Source organism: Lepidochelys kempii, chromosome 4, assembly GCF_965140285.1.
Source record: "Lepidochelys kempii isolate rLepKem1 chromosome 4, rLepKem1.hap1, whole genome shotgun sequence".
NCBI lineage: Eukaryota > Metazoa > Chordata > Testudines > Cheloniidae > Lepidochelys > Lepidochelys kempii.
Window position 1 is genome coordinate 59,859,682 of NC_136383.1, and position 24,138 is coordinate 59,883,819.

At 39.3% G+C, this 24,138-nt stretch overlaps 1 protein-coding gene across 2 annotated transcripts in view; it reads left to right on the top strand.

Moving 5' to 3' along the window:
• RBM46 (RNA binding motif protein 46) overlaps positions 1–16,630 on the top strand; it is a 39,219-nt gene extending 22,589 nt beyond the window's left edge. The window contains exon 4 of one of the 2 annotated variants that reach the window (XM_073341422.1): positions 16,431–16,630. In XM_073341422.1, the coding sequence (XP_073197523.1) occupies positions 16,431–16,630 (200 nt within the window). Of the gene's footprint in view, positions 1–15,300; positions 15,353–16,430 lie in introns of those variants that run through there. The other variant, XM_073341423.2, reaches the window with a different exon arrangement.
• Positions 16,631–24,138: the final 7,508 nt, after the last annotated feature.

A 24,138-nucleotide genomic window follows, 5' to 3' on the forward strand; every position in this document is an offset into this window, starting at 1 on the left:
TCTAGCCATGCATATATAGATCAAGAATTCCCACAAGGTTCTCCGCACTTTAAAACTGAAAACTTTGAAAAAACAAACAGATGTAGAAGCCCAGTTCTTCACCAGATTTGCCAACTGATCGCAGACTATAACGTTAGCCTCCTGTTATGTGGCCTGGCACATAGCCGATGTGAAAAAGCCCTACTCTGAAGGGGAGCCTATAAAAACGTGACTCACTGATGTGATTTCAGTCCTGTCACCAGAAAACGAGAATCTACAGAAGAAAATTTCTGACCTTCAGCTTTCACACCGCACAACGGAACGCAGGGTCTCCAACCTGAATGGGGACATGGAATCGCAACTGCACTCAGAACTTCAGTAGTGTGAGTATTTAAGCATCACTTTGGATGAGTCATGCCATGCACAGGATAAACCTTATTATCGGTATTTGTCCGCACTGTGTCTGACAACTGTGTTGTAAGGGAAGTACTCCTCAATATCGTGCCACTGAAGGACAGAACTTGTGGACGAGATCTAAAGGAGGCGTTGATGTTGGTAGTTGCGAAAAGCCACTTGCCTTTACACAAGTTCACTGCCATTGCAATGGATGGGCTTCGTCTATGTGGGGATCTGTGAATGGATTAGTAGGGCTTTGTAAGTTTGACGAGAGCTTTCCCGAATTTTGGACATTTTATTGTATTATTCATCGGGATCAACTGGTATCTAAAAATCTCAAATTTGATCACGTCATGAAACCTGTCTTGCACATTATGAAATTCATTCTCTCAAATGCACTCAATCACAGACAATTTCAAAATCTAATTGAAGAACTGGATGAAGATGACTCCCCTGATGAGTTGACAATGGACTCATATGCCACACACAGTTTCCCTGCTGTTGGCATAACAGAAAAGAAGCATGGCTGGGATGCTCCTATGCTACTCCAAACCTGTTTAGTTTTCATACTGCTTTTGCAAATACAGCACAAGGGAACTGGTTTGCCAAGAGAATCACCAGTTTAGGAAACTGCAAAAATGAGCTTTAACCACTTGCACACATACCCATGACTTGATGTATACACTTTTGGATACACCGGAAGATCTATCTCTAATTTTACATTAGTATCAGTGTAGAAATCTCAATTTCTCCCATAAGTGGTAGTATTATTATTTAGATCTTTTGGAGTCCACCTGGGAAAACTTTTGCACAAAAACTGAAAAATGCAATTTAGAATTTTTTAAAAAAATCTAATGATGTATACAATATTAAAAAAAATACTGAAGAAATAATAAAAAGTTGTTGAATTCTTAATAAAGTTAAAGCCTGGAGGAAAACAGCCAATTAAACTGTACAGGTTAATTTTTTTTTTAAGTAACATTACAATCATTTTAATAGAAATGGTGATTCCTGTTCCCCAAAACAGTTGCTTCAAATTTCTCTTACTTTTTGACTATGAAGTGAGTTTGGTAGTATGTTGCACCTTAATGTTACAAGAAAGGAGGAAAGGAAAAATACATCTAAAATCAATATTTTAATATTAAATGGCCTGTTCCAGCAGACATTATGTATGTGCATCATCTTTTTCTTCCAGTATAGGTGCTCCATGTCAGAACGTGCGCACGTTTGTGCGCTCATGATCAGAGATTTTCATCAGCAGCGTCCTTGTCTGAGTGCTAGATGCCCTTGTGATCCAGTATGAGAGTATACAGGGAGGAGCAGACCCACTGCTATTCCAGTTTCTTCTCAGACACTTGCAGCTTGTGATGGAATAGTGCAGTATCCATTAGTTAGCCTCAGCTCGCTACAGCACTTGCTTAAATTTTCTTTCTTTTCTTTTAGCACAGTTTGTGCTTTTTCAAAGGTGGAGGGGTGTCCCCATCCCTTCTTCTGTTTTTTGCCCAATTTGGGCCATTGTTTCTGAGGCCTTAATCCACGTCTTGAGTGTCTTGAGTGTGGGTTATGCCCAAAACCCTGGGCTTCAAACCCTGCTAGACTTTCCATAGGTCTTTCCCCCATAGCAATGGACATTCAAGCTGCCTCTGCTGCCTTAAAGACTCTCTTATCCCCTCCAAAATGTAAGATCTGATCAGGCTTTAAGAGTAGATCTAAGAAACTGAGGGAGGACAGGCTCAAACTCTTTTTAAGGGAGCACTTGCTGAGACCTGTGGGATGCCAGGCATACTGCTGTACATTGAATCCACAGAGAGCTCCAGTTACTGTCTATACTGTGATGGTAAGCAAAGACCCTTGGGGCCTTCAGAACCATGTAAACTATAAAAGAAGAAAAGACCACCTTCTCCAGATCTTAAGACCACGGTCTCCAGCACTCCACAGATTCTTAGAGGTCACAGAGACACATTTCAGGCTGGTACCAATTCAGTGTGCTCCAATTCAGTGTATCTTTACACTGTCGATCTATGGTTCCCATGCAATTACAGGATCCATTTTGGGCTCCCATACCAACTCTGTCACCAGTCCTGACACCATTTGTCCCTCCCATTGACATGGGCAATGACACTTCTTCTGATTCAAGGGGTCTATACAAGGTTCCCCCTTTCCGCCTCCCTCATTTGAGGTATATCCTGACTATGAAACTTCTAACAGGGCAACCCTGGCAAGGACATCCATGGAATCCTGACCTCTTTTCTTGTGCTCCACCACAGTGATCTTATTGGAATCTATTGGCCTCTTTATGGTGAACAGTTCTACAGCTCCCATTTCATAAGAGGGCCCATCAGGAACAGCATTTGCTACCCTTGAGCTCTCCCATGTGGCAAGCTCTTACAGAGGAGCAAGAGCCACGAGTGGGCGAAGAAATTCTTTCTCCACTGGACGAGGTTATTATGTCTCCCTCATCACTTATGTTGACTTATTTGAGGCCCTTTCAAGAACTTATGAAATGTATAGCGGAGACCCTACATATTCTGCTGGAGGAAATGTAGGAATCCTGTCATAAATATAAAGGGAAGGGTAACCACCTTCTGTATATAGAACTATAAAATCCCTCCTGGCCAGAGGCAAAACCCTTTCAACTATAAAGGGGTTAAGAAGCTAAGATAACCTCGCTGGCACCTGACCAAAATGACCAATGAGGAGACAAGTTACTTTCAAAGCTGGAGGGCCGGGGGGGACAACAAAGGGACTGTCTGTCTGTGTGATGCTTTTGCCGAGAACAGACAGGAATGCAGCTCAGAACTCCTGTATAGAAAGTTAGTATGTAATCTAGGTAGAAATGCGTTAGATTTCTTTTGTTTAATGGCTGGTAAAATAGCTGTGCTGAATGGAATGTATATTCCTGTTTTTGTGTCTTTTTGTAACTTAAAGTTTTGCCTAGCGGGATTCTCTGTGTTTTGAATCTGATTACCCTGTAAAGTATTTGCCATCCTGATTTTACAGAGGTGATTCTTTTACTTTTTCTTTAATTAAAATTCTTCTTTTAAGAACCTGATTGCTTTTTCATTGTTCTTAAGATTCAAGGGTTTGGGTCTGTGTTCACCTATGCAAATTGGTGAGGATTTTTATCAAGCCTTCTTCAGGAAAGGGGGTGTAAGGCTTGGGGGGATATTTTGGGGGGAAGACATCTGCAGGTGGGCTCTTTCCCTGTTCTTTGTTTAACACGCTTGGTGATGGCTGCATAGGGTTCAAGGACAAGGCAAAGTTTGTACCTTGAGGAAGTTTTTAACCTAAGCTGGTAAGAATAAGCTTAGGGGGTCTTTCATGCAGGTCCCCACATCTGTACCCTAGAGTTCAGAGTGGGGAAGGAACCTTGACAGAGGTGGCAGAGCGGTGGGATAATTCTGAGATTTTTTTTTTAGATAATTTTGAAACAGAAGCACAGTAGGATTTTAAAAGGACTTTTTTTTCCCCTTTGGGCTGCTTGAAACAGGTTTTAAGCTGAAAGAAGTTAGAGGTTTTTTGGTCTCTGCCTGGGGGCCAAAGCAGCAAGCATAACAAAGTGATTTGTCTTTTTTGAGCTGGAGTTTTCTCTACCTTTAGGCAGAGTAGTTAACCTCCTGCAGGGAAATTCACTAGTTTTCACAGACCTGAAGAGGTTTTTTTTTTTAGCTAAGAGCAACTAGAGGGTTTTTCTGTCTATTTGCCTGGAGACAAAGGATTTTTCTGTAGGCTGAGAATAGGTATCAGAGAACATAGGTGTCACATTACAGCACAAAAAAATTTTACAAGCCAGTTTTTTTTTTTTTTTTTTAACTCTTGGGTGTAAAGTTAGTGAAAAACAGAGAGGCTAAGATGACAGAACTCAAGACAGAAAAAGCCAAAGAGGCTGCCCTCAGGAGAGAGATGGAGGCAAAGGAAAAAGAAATGGAGGAAAAGGAAAAAGAGTGGAAGCATGCACTGGAGAAGGCAAAGGCTCAGCAGAATAGCAATCCTTCTCCAGGTACCACTTCACATCCCAGGAAGTTCCCCACCTACAAGGCAGGCGATAATACTGGGGCCGCCTTAGAAAACTTTGAAAGGGCCTGCCTTGGGTACAGCATCTCTACAGACCAATACATGGTAGAGCTGAGGCCGCAGCTCAATGGACCCTTAGCAGAGGTGGTGGCTGAAATGCCTAAGGAACACATGAACAAGTATGAACTGTTTAAAACCAAGGTGAGAGTCAGAATGGGGCTAACACCTGAACATTCCCGTCAGTGGTTCAGAGCCCTAAGGTGGAAACCAGACGTGTCATTTACCCGACATGCCTGCCACATTGTGAAAAATTGGGATGCCTGGATATCAGGAGCAAGTGTTAAATCTCCAAAAGATTTGCCCTTCCTAACGCAAATGGAGCAGTTCCTAGAGGGTGTTCCTAAGGAAATAGAAAGATACATCCTAGATGGGAAGCCCAAAACTGTAATTGAGGTGGGGTAGATTGGAGCCAAATGGGTGGAGGTGGCAGAAAAGAAAAAAATTGGTTGCAGTTGGAGCGGATACCAGAAGGGACAACCTCAGACCACACCCTACTACCGGGGGCAGCCCAAGGCCCCAACTACACCCCGAGGAACACTCCAGACACCTTATCATCCCACCACACCGTTCTCCAGCAACCCATCTTGCCGCAGTGACCCGTCAGCTGGATGATGTTTTAAATGTAACGAGCTGGGGCATGTAAAGGCCAGCTGCCCCAAGAACCCCAACAGATTACAGTTCATTGCACTGGAATCACACCAGAGGTCTTCAGGCCCAGATACCTCCCAGATACTCTTGGAGCAGAGGGAAACTGTGAGTGTGGGCAGGAAGAAGGTCACCTTGTGGAGGGACACCAGAGCGCAAGTGTCGGCTATCCATGCTTCCTTAGTGGACCCCAATTTAATCGACCCAGAGATCCAAGTAACAATTCAACCCTTCAAGTCCAACTCCTTCAATTTGTCTACAAGGGCTGGTCAGGAACATGGACTTTTGCAGTCTATGATGATTATCCCATCCCCATGCTGTTGGGGGAAGACTTGGCCAGTCATGTGAAGCTAGCCAAGAGGGTGGGAATAGTCACCTGCAGCCAGGCTAAGCAAGCTGTCATGTCTAGCTCTGTTCCGGAAACTTCTACTAGGACCCGATCAGAGGTAATGGAACAGGACCCCATGCCAACGTCTGCAGCAGCAGTAGTGGATCCAGTCCCAGAGACCCAGACAGAGCCAGTCTCAGAACTGAAACTGGCGGAACAACCAGCACCAGAACCATTGCCAGCACTGCTTCCAGTACTTGCAACCCCAACACCAGCGAGCCCCACTGAACCTGCACCAGCAGCAGCAGATAACCCTACACGAGAGGCTCAGCCGGAACCTGAACCCCAACATAGTGCACCAGTGGAGAGCGGTTCACAGTCAACGGAAACAGCCCTATCACCTGCATTGCTTCCAGAGGGACCAAGCCTAGGTCTACAATCCAATGAGGAACTGATGTCTCCAGCATCAAGAGAACAGTTCCAGACCTAACAGGAAGCAGATGAAAACCTCCAAAGAGCTTGGATGGCAGCATGGAGCAACCCACCGCCTCTCAGCTCTTCTAATCGATCCAGGTTTGTTGTAGAAAGAGGACTTTTATACAAGGAAACTCTTTCTGGTGGACACTAGGAAGAATGGCATCCTCAGAGACCGTTGGTAGTTCCAACTCAGTACCGGGTCAAGCTCTTGAGCTTAGCCCATGATCATCCTAGTGGCCACGCTGGGGTGAACAGGACCAAAGACTGTTTGGGGAGGTCATTCCTCTGGGAGGGAATGGGCAAGGATGTTTCTACCGATGTCCGGTCTTGTGAGGTGTGCCAAAGAGTGGGAAAACCCCAAGACCAGGTCAAAGCCCCTCTCCAGCCACTCCCCATCATTGAAGTTCTATTTCAGCGAGTAGGTGTGGATATTCTGGGTCCTTTTCCAAAAAAGACACCCAGAGGAAAGCAATACATACTGACTTTCATGGATTTTGCCAGCCGATGGACGGAAGCAATAGCTCTAAGCAACATCAGGGCTAAAAGTGTGTGCCAGGCACTAACAGACATTTTTGCCAGGGTAGGTTGGCCCTCTGACATCCTTACAGATGCAGGAACTAATTTTCTGGCAGGAACTATGGAAAGCCTTTGGGAAGCTCATGGGGTGAATCACTTGGTTGCCACTCCTTACCACCATCAAACAAATGGCGTGGTGGAGAAGTTTAATGGAACTTTGCGGGCCATGATACGAAAATTCGTATATGAACACTCCAATGATTGGGAGCTAATGTTCCAGCAGTTGCTCTTTGCCTACAGAGCTGTACCACATCCCAGTTTAGGGTTTTCACCATTTGAACTTGTATATGGCCGTGGGCCATTGCAGTTGGTGAAGCAGCAATGGGAGGGATTTACACCTTCTAGAGGAACTAACATTCTGGACTTTGTAACCAACCTACGAAACACCCTCCGAACCTCTTTAGCCCTTGCTAAAGAAAACCTACAGGATGCTCAAAAAGAGCAAAAAGCCTGGTATGATAAACATGCCAGAGAGCTTTCCTTCAAAGTAGGGGACCAGGTTATGGTCTTAAAGGCGCTCCAGGTTCATAAAATGGAAGCGTTGTGGGAAGGGCCATTCACGGTCCAAGAGTGCCTGGGAGCTGTTAATTATCTCATAGCCTTCCCCACCTCCAACCGAAAGCCTAAGGTGGACCATATTAATTCTCTCAAGCCCTTTTATTCCAGAGAATTAAAGGTTTGTCAGTTTACAGCCCAGGGAGGAGATGACGCTGAGTGGCCTGAAGGTGTCTACTACAAAGGGAAAAGTGCTGGTGGTGTGGAAGAGGTGAACCTCTCCATGACCCTTGGGTGTATGCAGCGACAGCAGATCAAGGAACTGTGCGCTAGCTACGCGCCGACATTCTCAGCCACCCCAGAACTGACTGAACGGGCATACCACTCCATTGACACAGGTAATGCTCACCCAATTAAAGTCCAACCTTACTGGGTGTCTCCTCAAGCTAAAACTGCTATAAAATGGGAGATCCAGGATATGCTACAGATGGGTGTAATCCATCCCCCTGGCAGTGCATGGGCATCTCCAGTTGTTCTAGTTACCGAACCAGATGGGGAGATACATTTTTTCATGGACTACCATAAGCTAAATGCTGTAACGCGCCCAGACAACTATCCAGTGCCACGCACAGATGAACTATTGGAGAAACTGGGACGGGCCCAGTTCATCTCTACCTTGGACTTAACCAAGGGGTACTGGCAGGTACCGCTAGATGAATCTGCCAAGGAAAGGTCAGCCTTCACCACACATGTCGGGCTGTATGAATTTAATGTGCTCCCTTTCGGGCTGCAGAATGCACCCGCCACCTTCCAAAGACTTGTAGATGGTTTCCTAGCGGGATTAGAAGAATATGCAGTTGCCTACCTTGACGATGTGGCCATATTTTCGGATTCCTGAGCAGAACACCTGGAACATCTACAAAAAGTCTTCGAGCGCATAAGGGAGGCAGGACTAACTGTTAAGGCTAAGAAGTGTCAAATAGGCCTAAACAGAGTGACTTATCTTGGACACCAGGTGGGTCAAGGAACTGTCAACCCCCTACAGGCCAAAGTGGATGCTATCCAAAAGTGGCCTGTCCCAAAGTCAAAGAAACAGGTCCAATCCTTCTTAGGCTTGGCCAGATATTACAGGCGATTCGTACCGCAATACAGCCAAATCTCTGCCCCACTGACAGACCTAACCAAAAAGAAGCATCCCAGTGCCGTTCAGTGGACCGAAGAGTGTCAGAAGGCCTTTAACCAGCTTAAAGGGACACTCATGTCTGACCCTGTGCTAAGGGCCCCAGACTTTGACAAACCATTCCTAGTAACCACAGATGCGTCTGAGTGTGGTGTGGGAGCAGTTTTAATGCAGGAAGGACCGGATCAAGAATTCCATCCTGTAGTGTTTCTCAGCAAGAAGCTGTCTGAGAGGGAAAGCAACTGGTCAGTCAGTGAAAAAGAATGTTATGCCATTGTCTACACTCTGGAAAAGCTACTCCCATACGTTTGGGGACGGCGTTTCCATCTGCAAACTGACCATGCTGTGCTACAGTGGCTTCATACCGCCACGAGAAATAACAAAAAACTTTGTCGGTGGAGTTTAGCTCTCCAAGAGTTTGATTTCGACATCCAACACATCTCAGGAGCTTCTAACAAAGTGGCTGATGCACTCTCCCATGAAAGTTTCCCAGAATCAACTGGTTAAAATCGTCCTTGAGATGTGGAAAATATTGTTAGTCTTTATATACTTGGTAGTCTTATTATAATGTCTTATTAACTCTGTTTTCTCCTAGAGCTTCAGGAAGAAATCACAGCCAGCGTTTCACTCTATCTGTGATTTGGGGGGTGGGTGTCATAAATATAAAGGGAAGAGTAAACACCTCTAAATCCCTCCTGGCCAGAGGCAAAACCCTTTCACCTGTAGAGGATTAAGAAGCGGAGATAACCTCGCTGGCACCTGACCAAAATGACCAATGAGGAGACAAGTTATTTTCAAAGCTGCGGGGGGGGAACAAAGGGTCTGTCTGTCTGTGTGATGCTTTTTCTGGGAACAGACAGGAATGCAGCTCAGAACTTCTGTAAAAAGTTAGTAAGTAATCTAGGTAGAAATGCGTTAGATTTCTTTTGTTTAATGGCTGGTAAAATAGCTGTGCTGAATGGAATGTATATTCCTGGTTTTGTGTCTTTTTGTAACTTAAGGTTTTGCCTAGAGGGATTTTCTATGTTTTGAATCTGATTACCCCACAAGGTATTTACCATCCTGATTTTACAGAGGTGATTCTTTTATTTTTTCGTTAATTAAAATTCTTCTTTTAAGAACCTGATTGCTTTTTCATTGTTCTTAAGATTCAAGGGTTTGGGTCTGTGTTCACCTATGCAAATTGGTGAGGATTTTTATCAAGCCTTCTTCAGGAAAGGGGGTGTAAGGCTTGAGGGGATATTTTGGGGGGAAGACATCTGCAGGTGGGCTCTTTCCCTGTTCTTTGTTTAACACGCATGGTGGTGGCAGCATAGGGTTCAAGGACAAGGCAAAGTTTGTACCTTGAGGAAGTTTTTAACCTAAGCTGGTAAGAATAAGCCTAGGGGGTCTTTCATGCAGGTCCCCACATCTGTACCCTAGAGTTCAGAGTGGGGAAGGAATTTTGACAAACCCCAATACTTGTTGGATATTCTTCACGCATCTCCTTGGCAATATTGCCTTGCCCATCAGTGGTGCTATCCTGATCCATGCATGTTCTGTGTAGCAAGTGCCAGCCACTATATCACCTACATATAAATGGGCTGATAAGAAATACTACATCCCACCCAAAGACACAGAATATTTCTTCTCCCATACGACACCCAACTCCCTGGTTGAGACAGTGAATGGAACAGACAACTTCAGTTCCACTCTACACAAAACAATAAAGAGCTAAAAAGACTGGACCTCCTGGGATGGAACAGCTACTCCTCTGCCTTGCTACAGTTCAGAGTAGCCAGTTGCCAAGCTCTGATGACAAAATGTAACTTTACAAACTATTCCAAATTCTCATCTTTTATTGAATACCTGCCACAGGATCAGAGGATGATTTTAAGCCCTCTTAACAGAAGGCCAGACAATCACCAAGGCATCTCTCCAGGCTTCACTAGATGCTGCCAATACAGCTGCACTCTCCATGGCTACAGCAGTAGTCATGTATCAGAGCCTGCAAACTGCAGAGGCTTGCCTGCAACTTCTGGGTCTTATGGCACCCTGTATATTTGTGACACCCTTAGCAAAACTACACTCTCATCGTCTTCAGGCCTGGCTCAGAGCCATCTACACTCTCAACAAAAAGCATATCCAGGTGCATGTTAGTAACCCCAGGGTTTCTCAGTTCTCTAAATTGGTGGACTATTTTTCCATGAAGTAACTTTTTTTATTTAAAATTTTGATATGCTCATAATTTAAAAGATCTTTACATGCATGGCAGTTATTGAGTAATTCATGCAGTTATTGAGTAATTCATTGAGTAATTCAAGCTTCTTTTGTCTTTTTAATATCACAAAATAAATGATCCCAAATCATTGTGAGATACCTGAATAATATAAGGGAGGTGAGTTTGCCATTTTTCAGTATTTGAATGGACACTGTGTGTCTGAGACTTCCTTGAATTTCATAACCAGGTTTTCTGAAAATCTAGTCTGGTAATATACTGAATGTGAAGTATAATTAGACAGAAGTTTTGAACCATTCGTGGTTCAAACTATGAATTTTCCACTAATTTAAATAAAGTTTCTGTGTAAACAGCAACACAGTGCTTGGTTATGACCAGATGTTACTGGACTTCAAGTGCATTGCAAGGCATGAGGCCAAAGCCAAATATTGTCCTGGAAATTTTGGTGGTATTGTACAGACTAATTTCTTAATGAAGGTGACTGCTTTTATCTTTTTTAATGTCAGAAGTGGGTAATATTTTTAACAAGTCTCCCTACGTATGTGATTTACTGAAAATTGTTTGGAACTCCTTGATGGATATTCTCTGTTAATCCTGTCAGAATCTTGTGCCATGGGTTTGTAAAGCAATTTTAGTGATAATATGAAAGGGCCAAATTTTGATATCATTGTTCATATTTAGTCCCTGGTTTCAGAATTAGCCCAGGGTGACTATTTATGGAGTTGAGGTACTGCTCAACATGAGTAAGGATATCAAATTCTGGCCCTTATTGATATCTGTCTTTTTTTTTAATGGCAGCTATGAAAACGTTTACTGCAGATATAATTTTTTGTAAATAATTGTCCTTTTTATGTTTTATTATAGAATATATGTAGAATTCTTAAAACATATTTCTCTTTCATTCTCTTACATAGGTCTGTTCTGAGGGGATGATATTCCTTCTATGAAAGTAGTGGAGACAGAAAGAAACTGAAACTTCTGGAAACTTGCCTTAGAATGTATTGGAAATCTGATATATTTAGTTATTTGCTGTGTTTACCAGAGGAGACAGCAGTCTTGTAGTTCTGGCATTTGTTTACAGTTAAAGAAAAATATTTTCCATCTTATATGTTGGCTTTCTTAAACTTTTATCGAAGCCCTCCCTCCTAGGTCCTTTGTAGTGCAGTTTTTGAACTCCCATGTTCACTGGCTTACTAGCAGTTGATGTTTGGATCATCAGATTTTTTTTTATATCAATCAATCAGGCACCCAACAAGTGAACCGGATAGCAATCACAGAAAAGTGGAAGTCAGTGTAGTATTTTAACATACTACTGGGTATCGAGAATAGACACATTATCTTAGAAATGGGATTTCCATTTCTCTGTGGGCCACATCATCTTGAGAGCCATGTGTGGATCTCCCTGTTTGCAGAAGAGGTGCTCAGTCTTCCTGTAGCAGTGCTCCAAACTGCCCTCCCACAGCCCTGCAGAGTGATATGTTTGTGGTCAGAGATTCTTGCAGGGAGAAAAGTTGGGGTGGTGGGTGGGTAAGCATGCTGCTATCGCCCAACACCCACACCATTTACTACAGATTGCATGAACTCTCTTGCAGAACCTTTGGTGGTCCTCGGGAGCCTCCACAGCTGGAGGTGGAGTCCCTGGCATTGTGGCTGTAATGAAGCTTCACTTCACAGGGCAGATGTGCAGAGGGTTGGAGCTGCTGTGAGCATTTGTGTCCTCCTGTGAATCCTAGGGGATCTAGCAGGTTTGTGGGTGGCTGCTCCATGGGGAAGGTATACCTTGTTCCCTTCCTCTAACATGACAGTGCAGGGTCACCTCTGTGTGAACATTCTTGTGAATATTCCATGACTCATAGTTGCTGCCTATGGTTTTTAATGTGGGAACAGACTACCGAGGTCTGTGTCTTTTCATCCTAATTCAGAGGAATATTCAGAAACATAAACGCTGCTGACTGCACAGATTTTGATTGTTATGGATAGGTTACAGGGATCCTAGAATTTATCTGCAGTAAATCTTTTAGTGATTTTTTTCAATGCTTTTTATTTTTTCTTTTCCTACTCATTGTAATGAGTATATGAGAAAGTTTATCTTCATTATAATTTCTAAATGACAGCTTTCTTATTTTTAATTCCAGTTCATCATTTTCTCATGTTGTATGGCAAGCTATATAAATTCTGAAGCATGGAGAACTGAAGCACAGAGAGGCAATGACTGTGTTCAATATAGTCCTTATAAATCAAGAACAAAATAGATAATTTGCCCAAGAAACTTTTTGCTCTTGGTCTGGCTTTTAAAGCAGTGATTTCAACATAAATGTTTAATCCTATTGTTTCCTCAAAGATACCAGTAGGATCCATCTTCCTACATATTATTGAATAAAGAAACCTTTTATTTCATGGTGCCGTGATTTAAACACCAAGCCTTTCATTTTACCATTTAGTTGATTTATACTTTTTTTCAGTATGGTCTGGTCTCAGTTTGCTTTATCAAAATTCAAGATTTATTTGTTGAAGCAATTAGAGCAAAGTAGAGAACCTTTTCCATAGCCTGAAATCCTGATACCACCAGACTTTTTAAGATACTAACATTATCCAGTGCTATACTTTCTGATTCTTCCTTGAAACATTATTGTTAGAATTTTTACAAAAAGATTTGAAACATTCTGATTGTTGTTGTTAAAATTACAGGCTTAACTGAATTGCTTTCAAACTCATTATTCTTTTTTCTCCTGAAGGTAATTTAATCATACACTTTACACCAGAAAATGATTCTTCTGTCTTTTTTTCATAAAGTCTCTGTTGTAAAGAGGAGACTTAGTTTATTTGGAAGGATTTATATTGTTACAAGGTGCTCTTTACAGTGAGTACTAGTGATCTGTAATTTAGACACTTGTGAATATTTAGTAGGTGAGGGCTAAATTGTGGCTTTGTCACAGTTCTGAGCAAAGGACAGTTTATAGTTGTGCCCCAGAAATCCAGGAGGCAAATAATCTGCACCAGTTTATATTTGGTACAGATTACTTTTCCCAGTGCACCAACTCAGTTGCACTGGTTAGTGTGTTGAGGGGTTGAAGCCAAGGCTGCTTCCCACCCCTTCCCACAGAGATTGCTCTCCATCTAGTACTGCTACTTGCAAAGAGCCCCATTGCTCACCTGTGCACCTGCCTTAGCTAGTCTGCAGTCTGGTTTTGAATATGTTAGGTGCTGCACAGGTGAAGTTTATGTGTCTGATTTTTTTAAAAGGACCTTAACCCGACCTCTAATTTTGAGTGCATTTTGTAACCACAAAAATTTTATGCTCAAACTTGGAGCCGCTCACTTGAAAATCGGGTCTTATACATACAGATGCAAAATACTTTCTTATGCTATAAGGCTTTCATTGTACTAAGAAAATCTCTGCCTTCCTTTATGGGCATAGAGTGCTAAAGCTTAATGGTGACGTGAAAGAAAAAGAAATTGGGCTTTCTTGTTTCTTTGTGATATATAAAGAAAGTATATTTTTTAAAAAAAAGTCAAATCCTGCCTCTTACATTAGAAATTAAAGTCTTATCTTCTCTAGAAGACTGAATGGATTATTAATAATTATTTCAGTTTGAGTTGTGAGAACCATGCCTTTAACTTCTTTGCCTCAGTTTCCATTTCTGTGTAAAGGGATATCCTTGTACCTACTCAACTGAGTTGTTGCAGGGTTAAATAGTCAAATGTTTTTAAGGCATTTTGAAAATATGAAGTTTTTTATTCATTCCTGAGTATTAATTATACTGTTGGGAATTTTTTTGTAACTGAGTCTCCTAGGGTTCCATATACTTCAAGTAGGGATCACAGCATTGTCTTGAAGATTCAGTTATTCTCTGTCTCCACTGCTTACAGACAGGGAACATAATCTCATCAGTCTGGATCTGTGTAGGAGAATTTGGAGAAAATAAATAACAGGTAAGAAATATAAACTTGGCGACGTTGGGTCAAATTCATCCCTGGCATAACTTGATTCACTTCAATGGAGTTTTCGTAGAAATGAAAGGTTTCAGAGTAACAGCCGTGTTAGTCTGTATTCGCAAAAAGAAAAGGAGTACTAGTGGCACCTTAGAAACTAACCAATTTGTTTGAGCATAAGCTTTTGTGAGCTATAGCTTATGCTCAAATAAATTGGTTAGTCTCTAAGGTGCCACTAGTACTCCTTTTCTTTTTTCGTAGAAATGAAGTTGCTCATTTTACTCTGCTGCCAGATGGCCAGGTTATGTCACCCTTATGTTGAGTAGTACCTTACTCTGAGTAGTCCCACTGTGAAATCAGTAGGATAGTTCATGAATAATTACTCAGTGTGGCAGAATATGACACCCCAAAATGTGTTATTTTCAGGATGTATATTTAATGTGTTTAATAAAAACAAGTAAAATGAAAAGGCTGATAGTACAAAATTGATATATATATCACATGAAATATATGAATAACTGGAATAATATGACATAAAGCATGTATCTTCTGTACAGCATAAACAAATTATATTCTGTATTTATCAGAAGATGTTATGGGCCTGATGTTAATTTACATGAAGGCCCCGTTTCAGAGACAGAACAGTGTAAAGAAATGTTTCTGGATAATTTAGTAATAACTGGTAATTGGATGTCATAAAGATGCTTTTTAAAAAATTGCTTGATGAAAAGTATCTTAATTTTTGACTTTCATCTTGCACTGGAACTCTGGTGCATGGCTCTGCCTGCACAGTTGTCAGTGAAGGATCAGAGCCTTTGCTTGCAAACTCATCGCTTACTGATGTGTATGCGTCTTTGCTAATTTCCACCGTGAATGTTGTTTATTGAAAAATTAAATTTTGAAAAATATTAACTTTTTTTAGTCTCAACACTGAAAAATAAACTATCTTTTTAAATAGTTTCCATTTTTTTAATTTCTCCCAATTTTTTTCTTAACTAGGTCCTTTCTGATGATGCTTGTGCTTACACTACGGCTGTTGGTCTCATTCCTGTTGGCTAAACATTTATTCTCATTGACTTCATTAAGTTAATGCTTGCCAAAAAATTGAGGTATAGCATTTACAGAATTATCAGGATACTGCAGTGCAGACCTTAACCTTCACCTTAAACTGACTTTATTTGCAATTCACTCTGGAGATAGTGTACAGTGCTTTTTGGAAGCCAGAAGGTCTCCTTTTTTCTAGAATCAACTGCGCACCTTGTTTGGCTTGAACTACCATGAAGAGCGTAGCTGCATGTTTGAAAAGTTCAGAATTTATTATTTTGGAGAAAAGGATAACACTGTATGGTGTATGAGAATTACTGGAAAATAAAATATGTGTTTTTATTGGGAAACAACAATTCTACAGATAACATCTCTGTATTTTAAATGGTTTACTTTAAAGATTAGTGAAATTTATTACGTTTTATTTGTCTTTTAGCTGATGTTTGATTAATATAGTTTTTGTTTTAAAGAGATGATTTATTTAAAATTGTATTTACCAGTAATACTTTAAATTGGTAAGTAAACTAGACGTTTATAAAAGGTTTGGAGTAATATGTAAATCAGATATTGGCAAAGTAATCTAGTTAGAATACCTCACCCTCCACATTTCTGTAGTTTTAGAGAAGATTCTATCAGTTTGTATTGTAAATAATAAATCTTAGAAAAAAGCAAAAATGAACTGGCTACACCTCTTCTTTCATAGATGAAATCCCTGTATTTCAGTATGAGATCTAATTTGGAAGAAAATTAATATCTTGTGGTAGCAAGATAAATCAGAGATTTGTTTCTGCAAAGGTAGAAAGATGCAAAACAAAATTGTTTATGGAAAGATACCTTTCCAGTCAAATCTGTGGTATCTGTGCTGGTATACAAGTATATCAGTGAAGTATTTTTGTGTCACATACTGGTAAAACAGGATTTGCAATGCGACAGATCGGCATAGTCTCCATTGCTATCATCAAAATATTGAGGTTTGAAACATGTTAGAAAATGATTTTTTGTGTAGTAGTCCATTTTGTCTCTTTGAATTAAATTTGTATCTATAGACTTACATGCAAAGTAACTATTCATGTATTTATTTACAGACTACAATTTTCGTCGCAGCTCAGTAAATAGCATTTCCCCTGCTAGTGCCACTCTCTCTTCTGGGACACCCAGCATGCTTCCATACACATCAAAGCCTTATTTTTATCCAAGCTACCCCTTATCACCAACAATTCTGCTTGCTAATGGCAGCCATGTTGGACAGCGAGTATATATCTCTAATGAGGCCTCATTCTTTTGAAGAAAAAGTTGTACAGCATTAATATGAAAGTTGTCATTTTTAGTTTTTAATTGGGTCTACACTATTAATTTTCGTGAGTAAAATATATTTATTTCCATATAGGGAACTTTTCACATTTCAGTAAATATAAGCATTTGTCAAAAGATAAAGTTCAAAAACGTTACTTTTCTTGGCCTGAGTACTGTAGATTGATGTTCTTTTATCTGTTTATGGTTCCTGGTCAAAGTGTGGGCAATAGAACCCAGTGGCTTATGTTAAGAATTTTTCTAATAATTACTTTGCTGAATAGTATCTCTTTAATTTAATCTGTGCAAATATTGGTTGTAATCTTGTTACCAAGGATCGCTTTTATGTTGAAGATTAGTAGTTATTTAGCCAGAAGGCAACTATTATGTGGCCGGAAAATGATGCAAAAGGAAGATTTTAAGACACTTTTTTTTTTAAAATTTAAAGAAATATAATTTACTATTGTGGTCCTTTGCATAGTTTTAGTAATAGAGTAAATTATCTTACTTTTTGTGCTGTTAATTTATTCAGAGTTAAAATTGTTAAGCTTCATCTGTGTTTTGGTATTACCTGTATAGTAGTTCTGTTTTAAAAAAAGAGTTGTCCTGTTTTTTTAATGTTGAAATCATGTGTTAATTTCTGTACTTGAATTCAAATATTTTGACATTAAATTTATGCTGTTCTTTAAAATATATTTGTGGGGTTTGTATATATTGTTGAACACTCAACATTGTTTACAGTAATTTTAGAGACAAGTGGATAGAGTTTTAGGGCCTCATTCTCCCCCAATAGAGTTCAGTGGCAAAGCTACCTTTGACTTCAATGGAAGCACTTACATATGAACTTAATTTTAAGCACTTGCTTAATGCTTTTGGTAAATAGGCGGCTTTGAGGGTAAAATAACTTAATTTTAGAGATGGTGTGTGAATGGGCTGGGAGTTCATAAACTAGCTTGGCATGTTTCACTGTTACATAAGAAAATTCGATGTGGACCAACCTTGGGACTCTTGTTCCTTTGGTCAGTGAAACTTAAACACGAAGCAAATATAATCAGAATGCTAATATTGTTTATCTGTCAGCTCAGGAATAACATGGGTGGCTGGTATAGGAGAATTCAAAACATCAGTCTAGCACACTTTTGCTTTTGATACAGGAAAAAATTACTTCAGTTTTTATTATATTGTACAATGTTCAATCAAAAAGATTCCTTAAAACAGAGAATCTTAACCTGAGAGTGAGGCACAAATTGCCTGGTATAATCTGCAATTTTGAATTTGAGGTATCAGAAATCCTTTATCTTCGCTCAAATTATTTTTGAATAATTTTCATGATGATTTCTTTAATATTGAAACATTCTTTAACCAGTCACTTGTGCATATGTGAAAATATGCTGAGTTTTGTACATATACAAGAAAACGCACTTCATTTGGTATTGATAGTATATTTATTAATAACCTTTTAAAACCCTTCCCCCAGGATTCGCCTTCCATGACACTAGGGTTAAACATAACACTAGCAGTAGTGTGTACAAAAGTGTGAAATATTCCTGTAATGCTTTTGAGGGAATCTTCCTTTGTGGGGTAGGCCATGCAATGCCCTCTGGAACTTTAAAGCTTGTTGTCGATGTAGAGAGATCACAAGTGTAGAGGACATGTGGGGCCTCCATGCCACTTACGAATAGGCCTGCATGGAGGGTTTCTTGGGGCCGGCTGTGGGATGGTTATGGGATTTCATGACTGCTCATCTAATGGGGCAGGGTGGGGTATCAGCCACTTTGTATGAAGCCTGTAGGATAGAATAATAAATGCTGGGACTACATTGCAGCCATGCAGTCTGCATGCACAGTGGTGGTTTTAATCTGTGCACCCCCACTTCATACTCTGAGCAAAGACTACATGGGCTTTGCAAAGGGGAATAAATTCAATCCTTTTCAGATTATCATTATGACTTTAGTAACCAGATTCATAATGATTTTCCTGAAGGTAATTAAAGCTATTGTTGCTGTACCAAATACTGACTGACCAAAAGTAAAAAGTCTTACAAAGAACTTGTTAAAATTGAATTGTATTAGCAATAGTTGGCTGTATGTAAGCTGGGTTGGGTCTAAATACAGAATGTATTCACTCCTGGAAATTTTAGTTCCTCTGAAAGGAAAGTTTGTCTGATTATTCTGGAGTTAACAGTGTTGTAAGGAATAAGCTAAAGAAATGGCTGGTGCTCAGTGAATGTTGACCCACTTGTGTGTTTGAAGCTGTGTGTAGCATGTGTATATACACTTTATATAGAGTAAGCAATTTAAAAATTCTCAACAAATGCATCTGCCTGAGTGTCTTCTCCTTTGATACATTACACAAATGTGCTGGTTACACAGTCTTCAGATAATTGAGAAATCTCTCAATGGAACCTGTTAATCTTCAGGAAGGACAGTTGTCACAAAGCTTTACTCACTGAATTTTGAAAAATTATAGGAAAATAATTGAATTGTGTACTGTGATTTATACTAATACTGTACATGCTGGTAAAAAAAAATTGGAATCCATTTACAAATCTGTGATACAATAAATAGTTTAGTTTTGAGAGGGGACACTGTAAGGATATATAACAAATCTTGGAAAGATACTTTATTTTTTTGTGTAGATCATCCTGTGCTAAGCCCCCTTTGTTCCAATTAACTATTAAAGCTGTGCTAAGTCAGAGGATTTCCCCAGCATCAGGGAAGTTGACATTGGCAACTCTGTGCCCTCCCCATCTCCTACTAAGGTGTATGCTGGGAGCCACAGAGGTATGGCCAGAGTTTGTGGCACTCTGGCAGTCCCTGCTAGTGGGGCTGTTACAAGCCACCACAACTTGAATCAGTCCCAAGGCCCAAAATCTGTGGTTATGGCTGAATAGCTCTTGGGCTTGAGGTGTCAAAGTTAGTTGTAAAATACCCTTTTCCCATTCTGCCCCTGTCTTGTGCACTGAATACTGTTTTGTCACTTCTGAAGATTGGGGGCATTGCAATTAATTAAATGACCCCTTCACGATTTGAATCTTGGTGCTGAAAGCTGGCACTCTAACCAACAGCATCATGCTACTTATCAAAAATATTGCTCCTTCATAAAGAATTTCCTAACGTATTTGCGGCCATCCTGCTACTGCAGATGCAGTGTTATACTAGGGTTCTGTGGCAGAAGCAGGGAGAGCAGCTACCAGAGTACTCCAGATAGTTAATTCCTTAATACTAACTGAATATTTGTACCTACAAAGTGTTTTCTATCCAAGGAACTCAGAGAGTTTTACAATAATAGTCTTACAGAACTTCTGTAAGGTAGCTATTATCCCCATTTTAGAAATTGGGAAACCAGGGCACAGTACAATTAAAGGACTGGCACAGAGTCAGACAGGGCCTGATTTTTAAAAAGGCATGTAGGCACCTAAAGCTGCAGATTGATGCTTAATAGGACTTTCAAAAGCGCCTAGCGGTCCAACTCCCATCTTTGTAAAATACTTTAGAGCATTTATACATGCTACATAAGTGCAAAGTATAATTATTTATTACTGTTTATTAAATGGCATCTCCACTATTGGAAATCCCCAGTGGGAGTTAGGTGCTTAGTGGAATTTTCAAAAATGTCTATAGCCAACTACTACCTTTATTAAAAAAAACAAAAAAAACAAAACAAAAAAACAAACTGTTCTACAAATCTGTGGCAGATAGAACTCAGACCTCTTTATTCTCCGTCTTGCACTTTAACAGCCAGGCACTGCCTAAATGAAACTAGGTAATATAGACTTACCTAGCAGCCATAAATTATGAGCCAGAACTTAACTAAAGTTGCACAGCAGGAAACTTGTGCTAAATTTAACACCTTTTAAGCACAGTACTGGTGCCAGGCTTGCAGGCAATAGTAGGGATTCCATTTAATAAACAAAATAGTATTAATTAATTATACTTCCCCCAATATAACATCTAAAGGCTTGAAAGTACTTTAGAAAGATGGGTTATATCACTGTTTTACAGATGGGGAAATTGAGGCATAGAAAGCATTGACTTGCCTGACATCACAGATTGAATCATTGAGCAAATCAGAGCATGAGCCTAGATATGTTATGCCATTAATAAAGAACTAATTAAGTGGATTCTCCTCTACTAATTATATTATCTTGTTTCTTGGACATTTATGTTCTATGTTGCAACAGGGTGTAGCTGTAATTGACTTCCAATTTCCTGCAGAGGGAAGCATTTGCCAATACATAAAAACAAGGACTTCAAGTTAAATGATCCTTTTAACAATGGAAGGGATAGCTTTATACAGCAAAAACTCTAAACCTTTCTCCTTAAACCAAACTATGGAATTCAAATAATATGTGTCACCCAAAAAGGCTTTTTTATTCATTTATTGTGTAAAAGTCTATTTTCTATGTAAAAAGAGTATATACTGGATGATGGATAATAGCTCCAGTTCAGCACAGTTATTTCCAGGAAAATGAAATCGTGTCATGGTAAGAAACATTTATTTTTGCCCATAGCTGTACTACAGAAAAGCTAGTTTTCTCTCTCATTTCTACATCATCAGCAACTGGATGATTATATAGGAGAAAACTCCTTTCATCCCTGTAAAGTGAATAATGCATTGTGAATAACACTTCTAGTGGAACTTTTTCTATCACAGGCATATTGTTTTAAGCTACCAAGAAATCAGACTTATTTTCTTGAGTGCTACAAGGGAGCATTGGATCATCTAGTTTGATTTGCAGTATAACACAGGCCATAGAATTTCAAATGACTACCCAAGTCATGAGAGAAATAATGTATTTGACTGAAGAAAGGCATCCAATCTTGATGTGAAGACAAGAAGAGATGTGCTGTAAAAGGTCTGCCCTTCTTAATTTATACATCTGCCCCTCTCCAGCTAGCCTTCAAGCCTCGCTGTGGGCTGCGCCCAATACTTTAGGAAATGCTGCTGTATATAAAGTTTCTACAAACATTCTACCTAATTCTAAAATGTGACTAGATGCTACTGTGAATTTACATTATAACCCTAGCCAACTTTGTAGTTATTTCCCATTTCCTACTGGTTGAAGCTGTAGGGTAGATGGGCTCACCCACCACCTTCTTCAGGTTAGAGTGCATGATAGAGAAAATACGCATGTCCTGTATGCACTGCTGCCTCCACCATTGCTATCAACAGGTCCTTATTTTCTAGGGAAGAAAAGGCATCTGTGGTCATGTCCAAATTTTCAAGATTACTGCAACAAGTATTTTGATTTCTTATGCACTTTCTGAAGAGTTGTACTCTCATAACAATGTTATTTAAATCCTAGACTTAGAAAAAAGGAATGTACACATTTAGATAAATACAAGACATTCTCAAGGATATTAAGACAGATACGCATTATGATCAGTGCTCTCTCTGTGAGGGCTGATGGACTGATCGATCACGGTGATGAAGGCAGATATCGGCACTGGGATGGGTGCGCGTAGATCCTCAGCTGATACAAATTGTTATAAGCTCTGTTTCAGTTTGCACTGGGTGAGGACTTGACCTCCGTATGGTAAGCTGAGTGAAAGATACTAAGCATTATAAAAATAAAATCCCTAAAAAAGTAAATTCCTAAACATTATAGCTTATGAAAATAATGTATAAATAGCTTCAAGTACTCTTGAATCTTTGCAAACAGTTCTCATGCTGCCTCTTATGCATACACTAAAGAATCTCTAATGGTAAAACAAGAATGTCCATAACAGTTCACAACATTCATATTTTATTAGCTCATTCTATTTCAAAGCAAGCTAATAATTTAGTGCAGTGGGGTATTTCTGCCCATTTGATTCTCTAGGAATACAACATCCAATTGTTTTTATTTTACATTGCTGCCCAAAATGACATAGCTTGCTTTTTGGTTTAGAGAAAGAGTTGGCACAGGAATGCTGCTGTGGTTGAGTCTGGGCAAATCTCTTACATTCCTAGATACACAGCACTGTAGCCTGTCATGATTTGTGATGATAGGTAGCATTTCCATTTCATACTAGATTTATACTTGTCTGATACATTTCAATCTCATGATATACCCTTGTTCCTTATACCACACTGCAGAATTTTTCTACTGTATAAACCCAACGTGATAATTCAAAAGCGATTCTATTTCTTTCTTGTTTTCAGTGTTCCCTTAGGCCTAGATTCTGCTTAGATCTTATGGGGTGCTCATTGTAACATGAATGTGGTAAAGTGTAAGCAGCCTCCACTTTGCATAGCCTGTATAATGGCTGGGATTGCAGAAAATGCTTCCTAATTACTGGATTTATTTTTTTAAATTAAGTGTTTACAAAGATAAAGAAGAAAAATCAGGGGTTTGGAAAATTTTGATTTTTTGGCAAAAAATTCTAAATGAAATGTTTTATTGATTTAAAAATTAAAAGTTTAGATGGGAATACCGCCCACTCTCACTTTTAATTTTTTTTCCACTTGAAAAAGTGGAAGGTAAATAAGTGAGAGTGGATTTTTTTCACATTTTTTACTCTGCCCCCCTTGTTTACAAGTTGCTAGAAAATTCTGAGTCATGAGCCAATCATAGTAGAGAGATTTGCATATTTACAAGGTTATTGATAAATTAACTGTTTTGTGATCATTTAAATCCCTAACAATGTCTATGAGCCAATCTGAATACAGAGGATTACATATCATAAAATTATTGAGAAATAACCACACAATAATTACAAAGTAGAACTATCCGCCAAATCCAGGATGCAGAGAATTGCAAAGCTGGGTAAAAACTAAATAGTTACTCAATTACCTATATATGGTTATTGGAGACAATTCCAATTAAGTATAATGTTTAATCATTATAGAATTAAACATTTTTAGTTTAGTTTTTTTTTAAAATTCTGCTTTAGAGGTACAATAGCTGCTTTATAAGGAACCATGGCAGTTAATTAAACAAAGCACGAAATGGGCAATTTGTGCACTTGATAATTAACGTGTTTCTTTGATTTTTTGGTAACATTTCTGTTAAATCTAAATAAAATTGCTGATGGACAAATTCTAATTGCATTTAAGCAGATATCAATTTCATAAAATTACGCAAGCTTTTACAAAAATCAATGTAGTGATTAATAATTATGCATATATAAGCAGATGTCCTTTTGTAATGGGAATGTTCTCTCCAAATAATCTTAGTGTAGATAAAGTAATAAAGATACTTTACAACTTTTAAAAACAAGTTAAAATAAATTTGTTTTCTATATGTATTTCAGAAAGAATATTTCTTATAATATGTAAGATATAGTAACAAAGTGCACTCCGTTCATTATGGACAATAAATAACTGCATAGTGAACCAAAATATATTCATATCCTACCACTAAAAGAGTTATGACAAAATGTCCGTTATAGAATCTCTAAACACTGCTAGTGTTTTGAAGCATTGCTGAATGTTGAGGTGGAAGAAGAGAGAAGGTGAGGACAGCAAGACCAGCTAGACAGATTGTCAACTGTTGAAATGATTTAAAGTTGTTATACA